Here is an 11,388-nt window from a genome sequence, read left to right as displayed (position 1 = left end):
ACAAAAAAACGAAGTCCAGATGACATGATTCAACCTTTTTTGTTGTTTACATACACTATTTAAAAAGATACATATACATTTTTTTCATACTGACGTGAAATCAGAATAAATGTTTTAGGTCAATTAGGATTACCACATTTTTTTCTATTTGTAAAATGCCAGAATAATGAGAGTGAGAATTTTTTAAGGCACTTTTTATTACTTTCTTCAAAGTCAAAAGTTTAAATACACTAAGATTACGATGACTTTAACCATTTTGGGACATTTGATGTCATGTCTTTGGAAGTTTCTGATAAGTTGATTGATAACATCTGAGTTAATTAGAGACACATCTGTGGATGTAATTTAAGGAACACCTGAAACACACTGCTTCCTTGTGTAACATCATGGGAAAGTCTAAAGAAATCAGCCAACATATCAGGAAGATAATTGTGGACTTGCACAAGTCTGGTTTGTCCTTGGGTGCAATTTCCAGATGTCTGAAGGTGCCTCTTTCATCTGTACTAACAATTATACACAACTGCAAGTACAAACAAGATGTGAATGTCCAGCCATCGTACTGCTCAGGAAGGAGATGTGTTCTGTGTCCCAGAGATGAACGTGCTTTGGACTGAAGTGTGCATATCAACCCAAGAACAAAAGCAAAAGATCTGGTGAAGATGCTGGCTGAAGCTGTAAGAGTGTGTCATTATCCACAGTGAAACGAGTACCGTACTGTATCGACATGGGCTGAAAGGCCACTCTGCCAGGAAAAAGCCATTACTTCAAAAGAAACATAAAAAAGCCAGATTAATGTTTGCAAAAGCACACAGGGACAAATACCTTACTTTTTGGAGACATGTCCTGTGGTCTGACAAAAGTAAAATTGAATTGTTTGTCCATAATGACCATCGTTACGTTTGGATGTAAAAGGGGAAGCTTGCAAGCCAGAAAACACCATCCCGATTGTGAAACACGGGGGTGGCAGCATGATGTTGTGAGGTTGTTTTGCTGCAAGAGGGACTGGTTCACTTCACAAAATAGATGGTATCATGACATGAAGAAAGAACATTATGTGGAAATACCGAAGCAACATCTCAAGACATCAGCCAGGAAGTTAAAGCTTGGGCGCAAATGGGTCTTCCTAATGGACAATGACCAGAAGCATACTGCCAAACTGGTTACAAAGTGGCTCAAGGATAGCAAAGTCAATGTTTTGGAGTGGCCAGCACAAAGCCCTGATCTCAATCCTATTGAAAATTTATGAGCAAAGCTGTAAAGGCATTAGAGCAAGGCAGCCTACAAACATGGCTCAGTTCTGTCAGGAGGAATGGGCCCAAATTCCTGCCAGCTGTTGTGAGGACCTTATGGAAAAATATACAAAACATTTGACCCAAGTCATACAGTTTAAGGTAATGGTTCCAAATACTAATGAAGTGTATTTAAGCTTTTGACTTTGAAGAAAGCAATAAAAATTACCTTAAAATTCGTACACATTATTCTGGCATTTCGCAAATAGATTTTTTTTAGTAATCCTAATTTACCTAAAATGGAAAAAGTTTATTGTGATTTCTTGTCAGACAGTGTGGGGAAAAAAATGCATGTCTTTTTAAATGATGTATGCAAACTTTTGGTTTAAACTATATATAGCTCAAAATTTTGTCAAAAGATCAGCTGATACATTTCTGAACTCCTTAACAGTATAGTCTTCTTATGCTGGATTAAAGTGGCAACTATCTACTTAAAAATAACATCACCTGGCGCTGATGGACTGGTTTCAGAATTTTGCAAATCCTTTGCAGAAGAACTAGCCAAATATTAACATTGATTTTCACAGGTGTTCAAATACTTATTTGCAGCAGTAACACACAAATAAATTATTTTAAAAATCATACATTGTGATTTCCAGATTTCCTCACTGTAGATTCAAGAAGAAATTAATATTAACTGGTTTTTTTTGCACATGTAGTGACAATGGATGGGTCGATACATAGATATCATACATGATGCAGCCTAGTATCAGCCTAGATACAGCCTACATAGTGCAGCAGCAATAAATAAAGCTGTCACAAGCTGTGTGACTTTATTCTCAATAACATTGAAGCAGATTTTGCACTTCTGCGGAAGAATGTGTTGCTTGGCCTTTTTGAAAAACGTATGCATAAAAACTATTCTGACAACTTTATAAACCTTTAACTGTTAGTGGCAAAATATCATATTCATTGTAGAAAACACTCTGGAAGGAAGCCAAGCTTTGCTGTTTTTTTTTTACAATGAGGTCAAGACAATTAAAGACTGATTAAAAAAAGGCACTAAAAACCATTGAGAAACCACAAGCCAAACATTTTTTCCTGTTTGTTTATTTTGTTTCTGTTTAGACTGATATCTTAATATGCACAACTTTTCTTCTATTTTAATGCGAGCCTTGTTTTGTAAACTGAAAATTTGTAGTTATTAAAAAGGGTTCTGCTGCCACCTAGTGTCTGCTTTGCAACACCGCACAAATGACACTAAATTTGCCTGATACTGTATTGACATATTTATAAAAATTGTCAAAGTATACTCCATGCACAAAATGAATAAAAATATTTAACAAACAAATAAATAAACAAAACGTCTGGATTCCACAAAGCAGAGAGACAACATTTCTCTGAAAAACGTACTTGAGTAATTATTATGTTTATGCTGATATGAACATCTTTTTTTTACCTCAGTCCCACATTTAAACCAGTACTGACATAAACACAAGAAATGAATGAAGTATAATTAAAAATATATCCATTTTAAAAAGAAAATCTCACTTATGGATCGTTTTGGTCAAAATCATTGTCAACCTTAATAGAATTAATTATTTTTTCCCTCATTAATTTGAGCATAAGTCACTTTTATATCCAGATATACACAAGTTAGTAGTAGCAGAAGTAATAAAAATGACAATGAAAATAAACTTTCTGATATGTTTTCCTAATTGTTTTGTTTATTTTAAGACACTGTTTAGCTTTAAAATAAATCAGTAAATTCAAGTGAACCACATCTGTATTAGAATATTTTAATACATTTCCCACAATAGTCATCAAACAAGTTTCATATGATAAAACTGCCACTGACTGATTTTTGTTTGCTTGTAAAAGCTTTTTCTTACCTAGATGCTGGTAAATTTTGCTTATGTATTTTAACCTTTTTTTTTTTTAAAGTTTTCTGAAGTATCTTTAGAAATTAAAAAAAAGTGTTATGTTTAGCTGCAAAAACAAGCAGCAGATAGACAAGGTGAGTCTGCATTGAATAAACATGCATCAGAGAAATTAAAAGTAAATTTATAGTTTAACTTCAGAAAGACTATCTCACAGCAACACAATTATTAATTATTGAGAATATTATTTTCTCTTTTATCACTTTCTGTCTTCTTACCTCATGGAATGACTCATGTTCTTTCTGCCAACATCTTATGAAATGAGGGGATTATTTCTTACAAAAAAAAACCCTTTCAGTCAGGGACTCTTGGTTGTTCAATCAAAAACATCATCTCATAATCTTTTGGATTTGAGTTGTGGCTGGACTTTAATTGTCCTGTATTTCTCAGTCTGGTAGACGTCTGACTCGATGTGTTCTCTGGAATCGTTCAGGGTTACGTACACGTCTCCATTGATTTCGGTGACTTTATGAATCCTTTGTTTGACACCTTTGGAGCGCCACTGAGTCCTCATTGGTCGGACTGTAGGATTCTCCACAGCTTGGTAAAGTCCTTCCCCTTCTACGAGTGTGATTTTGTATTTGTGCCATGGACACACAATGCACAGCCGTCCATTAAACTCCTAACACAAACGATGAGGAAGGCGTGTAAAACAGTAACAACCATAACAGCTTCAATAACAGTATTACAGGAAAATATACTAATCATTATCTATTTCACACAAAAAAAAGCTTGAAGTAACTGCATTTATTGTAAGCTTGAGAGCAGTTACTTTCTGTTATTGTGTCAAGTAACTGATGTATTTTATTAGACTTCATTTGAATGCATCAGATAACTCACCTCAATATCTCCCTCCTGTAAAGCACCACCGGAATCTGTCAATAGAAAAAAATTAAATACGACTTTACGAACAAGTATTTCAAGTATTTACTGACCTACTGCAGAAAACACACGCCACAATTTAACACACTCAGAGCTTACGGTAACAACGCATGTCCATTGCATGTAGCTGCCCCTGATGGTACAAGACCAGCACCTCTCTGCAGCCGTTCACAAGCTTGGTCACCCGCCGGGCTCCGACGATGTCCTTCTTCTTCCCAATGAAGTGCAAGGTAGGAGGAGATGAGGGTGAGCAGGAAGATGATGGAGAAGAGGATGTCTGGGGGGCCTCCTCTTCTGAGGACATGCCGACCACTTCTTAGAGATGACTTCCTATAAATAATTTGAATGACTTTTAGGAAAATTGTTTACTTTCTGTTAATTACTTGATTTTGTGTTTGATCTTGCTCATTTTTATAATTTCCTTGTTAATGTGCATTTTTAACTAAATTTACCCAGCAATAAACCAAAGACATCAAAGTCATAAATACAATAAAATCATACAATTATTATTTTACTAAATAAATAAAAAAAGAGTGCTGCCAATTAAAAACTGATAGCAAGGCTAAAATTGTTTTTTCCCCCCAGATGTTTCAGTGAGCAGAGGATTTCCCTGCAGGATTATTAATCTCCAGAAACATAACTGAGATTTTTTTAAGTGACACGTGTGTTAAAAAGGGAGAATTAGCAAAAACATAGAGACAAAAAGAAAAGCAAAACTATTTTGTGACTCTCAACAAAAATAGCTCAATTTTAGCTGAAATAATGTGTCAAATTCCTAAACCACCACTTTAAGATGTGCGTTAAAGGAGACAGGTTTTCTTGTAATTTTGAAAATTGATGCATATTTTAGGTTCTGTTAGATCATTGTTGTTTTGTTTGTTCATTTATTTCTTTAAAATGCTTGTCTAGTTTCGTTCTAAAGATTAAAAACACACTGCATTTATACCAGGTTCTTAGCTAAAAACTGTTTGTTAATCAACTTTACGTTGTTAAAATATAGTTCTGTACATCGTCTCTTATCTTTCTTTTGCATGATTTTATTTTGTATAATCATATAAATTAAAATTCAATTCAGTTTATTTATACAACACCCTCTAGCAAGTCATCTCAGGGCGCTGTAAAAAAAAAAAAAACATCACATACGGTACATTATAAAGTGCCAATTAGTAAAAGTTATATATCTAAGGAGCCAGAAGATTGTGTTGAATCTCCACATAAACAAGTAAATAATCTGACATTTTATTTTGTAATTAAACTTTTGACAACAATCTGTTTTGAGTTTATAATTAGGCAATTATTTTGAACGAGACTCCCTGGAAGAAAAAGTGTATCTAAATGAATCATTTGTGGCTAAATAAATGCAAAATACATAAAATATTATATTAATAGGGGCCGTCTAAAACTACAGTACCAACTAATGATCTCTTACCACATTAGTTATGCCTGAATAGGTCATACATAATGACTTTATGAACAAAAAGCCTTTCACTGTAAGACATTAAGATAAATACTGAACTGAAAATTATGTAAAAACAAGAAACGCACCAAGAAAAACTCTTAACTACTGTAACACATTTAAAACATGTAAAGTGTTCAAGACTAAATTCATATATTTAGTTACCCGAAAAAACAATTCATTGTTTTCTCCCTACAACCTTCATAGGAGCTTTCATGTTTCAAAAATCATTAAATAAATCTAAATATAGTTACCTGTTGTTGTCTCTGTCAGTGGCAGGTGTCTCTAAAAGTTAGCTGGTTGTCATGGCAGCAGGCCTCCGGAACAAGTTTATCTCACTAAAAATAACGACACGCGCGCGGACACACGCACATTGGTGCCTTATCTTGTGCATATACTGTACACTTACGAACAATTTTGACATGTATCACGAGATTATACCTAAACTTCACCTCGAGTTAGCCATACGGCGCTGGAGTTAGCCAGTTAGCAAGGAAGATGTGTGTTACTTTTATTACAGTCCCCACAAAAACACGAAGCGGAACCTTTGAACCTATTCCTTTTCTGTAATTTAACATCTTGAAATATATTACTGACTGGCGTTGAATTATTAACTATAGATAATTTGACGTGATGAAAAAGCTTAAATGAAATAACATTTATCCAAGCAAATACATATTTAAATTAATCTTAACTAAGTCAAAGTCAAATCAAGTCAAAGTCACTTTATTGTCAAAACTGCAATATGTACAGGACATACACAGGATTGAAATTACATTTCTCTCAGACCCCTGGTGCAACAGTAACAAACAATAACAACCATTTAACATTTAAAACATTTGATAAACATAAGCCTAAAATGAAATAATAAAAGTATGATACTGTCTTAAATTGTAGTATGGCGGTATAATTTTTTTTTTGAAAAAGTATATTTATAAAATAAAATGAAATGAAGTCAAGGTCCTGACATTGACATTTGTAGTAAGTGGCAAAGCAGCACATGAGGTGAATGTACACAGTATATGTATGAAGTCTTTGATATTGGTGTAGGAAAAGTGACATATGCAATAAGGCTAGTAAAAATATATATATCAACAGTAGTGTAATACAAACAGTAATGTGAATATAAACAGTGGTATGAATATAAACAGCAGTGTGAATATAAACAGTCTTATGAATATAAACAGTAGTGTAAATGTAAACAGTAGTGTGAATTTAAACAGTAGTGTGAATATAAACAGTGGTGTGACTATAAACAGTAGTATGAATATAAACTAAAGTATAAATCTAGCCTTTTAGAAGAAAGTACTGTACAGCATTTATTTGTAAGTGACATACAAATAAAGCCACTTTTGGAGATGGGTATGTTTTGAGTCATTATTACTATTTCTCATTTAATTGTGACATTGTTACCATAATTGTTACTGAAGTAAAACCAGTTTCTTAAATAAAAAAAAAATAAAAAAGTGTAAACCAAGTTTATATTAGAAATAAAACTGTTTTTCATGCCTTTGTAGTTTATTTTTTAGCTTTTATTCATTCATATTTTATTGATTTTTAGAGTTTCATTTAAAAATTTAGTTTGAATAAACTGTAAAGTTCTGTACTGTTGTTTCTCGTGCTGCAAAAATAAAATTCACATTTACACTTTCAGTTGAGGTTGTACAACTTAGAGTCTGTTTGCTTGGTAAAATGACCCTCTAAACACACTTTAATTGTGTAGTCCTGTTCAGTCTCATAAATAAACCAGTGGGGTGGACGGTTTAGTCTGAGGAAGCTTCTTACTGATGGGCATTAAGCCTTTGAAGGATTATCTCTAACTATAAAGCTCGAGTGGGTTTTATTTTGACCAGCTGTCCCACAAAATTTCAGCCTTTATTTCTGAATAACTTTAGTTAGTTAGTTTTTTTTAACAGAGGACCAGAGCTCGTGGGCAGCAGCGTCTCCATGGAAACCTATTTTGTATACGGAAATATCACTCAGGCGGACAACTTTGAGAAAAAATGTTTTTTGTCAAGTAAAGGTTACGTTCTCTTAAGTACCTTTTTGTTGTTGTTGATGCTGTTGTTGCTGTTGTTGTTGCTGAGAGTATTAGCTTTTTAAAAAACATTTTTTAAACTTGCATGCATGCTTGCCAATTCCTATGAAATATATGTAAAAAAAATGCCAACAGAATATACACAAAGTGCATTGTTTGCACAAGCCAAAAATTAGATGCTATTTAATTCTCTAAGTTCAAGATATTGGTTTGAAAAGGAAGAAATGGGTAAAGATGATGGATGGATGGATGGATGGATGGATGGATGGATGGATGGATGGATTGATGGATGGATATTCCAATATGGACATTTGTTTGGACTCACAATAAATTAATTTCCAAGTACTAATGGAGTCCTGACTGAATAAACTGTGGCTCAGCATGAAGGAACAGATCATTGTGCGTATCTCAATCTTGCCATATGGCAAAATTGTTGCAGCTGCAGAGAGATCTACAATAGACATGGACAGTTGCTTGTCCGTGTTGGCTATATTTATCATATTTGCCACAGCGGACAAATCTTTCATGACTGCATTTTGCTGCCCTATCTCTGTCATACACTAGTGTCAGATTTCACCACCGTCCTGGTATTCCCTGCTTTGCTTACCATCAACAGCACAGAGTTGTAGTGTTGACTCGGGGAGCAGTCATTATCCACAATCCTCTGTCAGATATTAACAGACAGTACAGTCTTGTGTTGTTAATTGTGTGTTTATTTACTTTTTTTTATGATATATGATGGACCAACTAAACTGACATGTCTGCCTGTCTTCATAGTTGCGGATCAAAACCTCAAGAAAAGACAGTGGAGGAAATGACCGTTTTCCTGTACGAGTGTCTGAGAGCTGCTGGGCTGCAGCATCATTATGACAGGTAAGTAGATACATTAAAAGTCAAATATTACCAGTGTTCTCCAGTAATACCTGTCCTTCTTGTCTTGTAGGTTTACCTTGGTGGGTGTTTGCCATGCAGCCCACCTTTCAGCTCTGAGGATGGAGGACTACCCCCTCCTGGGAGTTCACTCTATGCAGGACAGGACTCGACTTTTCCATCTTGTCCAACTAGTCAAAACTCTTGACCTTAAGAGACTTGTGAACGACAACGTCATGATTAACAGTGAAAATGTTCATGATGGAGGTGCTGAAAACGACTCTGCAGTGGATGGTAGATTCAGGCGTCAAAATCTTGATGAAGATTTGAGTGACGATCAGGATGAAAACAAAGCATTTGTGGGAAGTTCCAGCTTTGCTATTCCATCAAACGTTCGAAGACGGCTCGAGTTCAATGTTGAATCTTCTCATCCTGTTCATGTATATGCAAAACATAAAAATGGTCAGCCTGTTCGTGGAAAAGAATCAGCCACACCTATGCAACACAAGCTTTTAAGCAGAAAGTCTGTGCTAAATGCCCATCAGGACAGCAAAAACAATAAACTGGATGACCGTAAATGTCCACATGATTGTCAAAATGAAGAAAAGCTTCACATCACAAGAGAATCGCCTACGTTAAACTATTATGTTAGTTTACTAGAGAACAGTAAACCATCCCAAAGGCGTTACCCTAGGCCAGTGATGTCTAAAACATTTACCAACAAATTATTTGGACTGAACGACAGAAAAGGAATATCCAAGAGGAAAATTTCTTCTACAGGAACGACTAAGTCCATACCTGTTTATGAAGCAAAAAGAACAGCTGGATACAACTACGGACTCCCTCTGAGTTCTCCTCAGGCTCTAAACAAGTGAGCGTCCTGCTAATATTTTAGATTAGGGTTCATTACACTTGATTTGTTGCAGGTAGCATTTAGTAACCACCTGCAATCATTTTTCAGATATGAATAGCTTCATTTGGATTTGACTGATGTATTTTTTTCTGCGTGTGTGCGTCAGGCTCGTGGGAGTACAAAGGATTAGCGTGTGTGTGAGGAAAAGGCCTTTAACACGTGCTGAGTGCAGGAGAGGAGAGGCAGATGTTGTGACAACTCCAGGTGGAGACTGTGTGGTTGTCCACGAAAGCAAAGAAGCTGTGGATCTCACAGAGTACATCCTTCAGGTACAAACAAATCTGACAATTTGAATCCTAAAACAAAATTTTGTTAGGTTTTTTTTTTTTTTTTTTTTTTTTTATGGGGAAACTTTGTCGCACCCATATTTTCAGCTGTTCTTGTTTGTCTCTTGTAAATCTTCTCCTGCTGATTGGTTTGCAGCACAGGTTTTACTTTGACCATGTTTTTGGGGAGGAGAGCTCCAATGAAGAGGTGTATCAGAAAACAACATTTCCTCTGGTGCAGCACGTGCTCAATGGGTAGGTTGACTCAGATACAAAAGGTTTTAAACATAAGTTTTTGAGTGCTTTTGTTTGTGTATCCAGAGGGAAGGCCACCTGCTTTGCATACGGACAAACGGGTGCAGGGAAGACTTACACCATGCTAGGTTCATCTCCTGGAGGACCTGGGTTGTACGCTCTTGCAGCTCGGGATATTTTTGCTCAGCTGTCCACGACAGACCACCCAGCTCAACTAGTTTTCATCAGTTTCTTTGAAATCTACTGTGGTCAGCTGTATGACCTCTTGGACCACAGGAAAAGGTGCTGCTACTGTTGTTGTTTTATTATCCTGATTTTAATGTTTTACAGCTGTTTATTTTAGCTACATTCATGTTTTCTTTATTGGTTAGCTATTTTTTTCCACATTAAATAGTCACAATATTCTATCTTTAGTGTGCAGAGTTGTATTAAAGCTAACATATTGCTCTTGATATTTTCCTCCTCTCTTCCCTCTGAAGGTTATTTGCCAGAGAAGATGGACAGAAAGTGGTTCACATTTCAGGGCTGCGGAATATCAGAGTGGATTCTGTCAAATCGTTGTTGGAGGCATGCATTTTTATTTTATAAAACTGTTCACACATTTAATCTCTTGTATTTAGCACCCTAGTGTTGGACAATCATGCAGATTTTCTATTTAAAATTATAAGCCTTGTATTTCTAAAAAGAGAGAAATTGCCAAACAAAGTTTACTAAGTCTTCCTGGTTTGTGTAAATGTGTTCACATCCCAGCACCTTCATCAGCTGACTTTTAATTATGTTTATATTGTATTATATTGTATATACCGTATTTTCTGTCATACACGTCACACCACCGTATAAGTCGCATCAGTCCAAATATGGCTAATAAAGTGGGGAAAAAACATAAATAAGTCGCTTCTCCGTATAAGTAAAATTTATTATGCATCACTGCTGACCACCCGGAAACGTGGGCCAGTATTGTGCCAAAAATCAATTGGCTGCCAAAATGGCGGACGCGGGAGCGTGCACGGGAGGACTTTAACAAGAATTTAACAAGATTAACATAAAAACAATTATTTGTTTGCTCGACATTATAGTAAAGGTGTGTCTCAGTTTAACTTTTCCTTAATAAATGCACTTTAACAGTCAAATCAGTTTCATTTCGCCTGGGTAGCATGGCGAAATGAAGCTGATTTAATGTTTGCTCCAGGAGTTTTGGAGAAAGATGAAGGTGGCTTAGTATGGCAAGTCAAGTGTCTCATTAATAGCTACTTGTACCTATTAATGACATTTGGCTTTTCTTGAGAGCCCTCTAGTGGCTGCAAACGGTATTGTTTAATATTTTTCACATCAGAATGAATGAAATCGTAAAATCTCAGCCAAAAATTGGGTTACAAATATGGGGGGAAATTGTATATCAGTCACTTTGGTGTATAAATCACAGGACTTGGAAATTTATGCAAAAAGGTGCCGGAAAATACGGTAATTGAAAATAACACAATTTTTTCGTGCGTGTGTGTGTGTGTGTGTGTGTGTGTGTGTGTGTGTGTGTGTGTGTGT

At 35.5% G+C, this 11,388-nt stretch overlaps 1 protein-coding gene across 1 annotated transcript; it reads right to left on the bottom strand.

The window, feature by feature from the left end:
- Positions 1-3,329: 3,329 nt before the first annotated feature.
- LOC119413334 (Rieske domain-containing protein) lies at positions 3,330-5,891 on the bottom strand. The gene is made up of 4 exons (XM_037680375.1): positions 5,762-5,891; positions 4,151-4,381; positions 4,010-4,044; positions 3,330-3,791 (listed from the first exon to the last, which is right to left on the bottom strand). The coding sequence occupies exons 2-4, from the start codon at positions 4,353-4,355 to the stop codon at positions 3,504-3,506; spliced, it is 528 nt and encodes a 175-aa protein (XP_037536303.1). The 5' UTR covers positions 4,356-4,381; positions 5,762-5,891; the 3' UTR covers positions 3,330-3,503.
- Positions 5,892-11,388: the final 5,497 nt, after the last annotated feature.

Source organism: Nematolebias whitei, chromosome 8 (assembly GCF_014905685.2).
Source record: "Nematolebias whitei isolate Nwh7 chromosome 8, NemWhi1, whole genome shotgun sequence".
In the NCBI taxonomy this organism is placed as follows: Eukaryota; Metazoa; Chordata; class Actinopteri; order Cyprinodontiformes; family Rivulidae; genus Nematolebias; species Nematolebias whitei.
The sequence above is the reverse complement of the archived record's forward strand: the minus strand, read 5'-3'. Positions and strand labels throughout refer to the sequence as shown.

Bases quoted from the DNA above. Each gene is read 5' to 3' on its own strand.
- LOC119413334 (XM_037680375.1), bottom strand. From the start codon at position 4,355: ATGTCCTCAGAAGAGGAGGCCCCCCAGACATCCTCTTCTCCATCATCT. The intron at 4,045-4,150 runs GTAAGCTCTGAG...TTCTATTGACAG, and splicing joins AATGGACATGCGTTGTTACC to ATTCCGGTGGTGCTTTACAG. The intron at 3,792-4,009 runs GTGAGTTATCTG...CGTTTGTGTTAG, and splicing joins TACAGGAGGGAGATATTGAG to GAGTTTAATGGACGGCTGTG.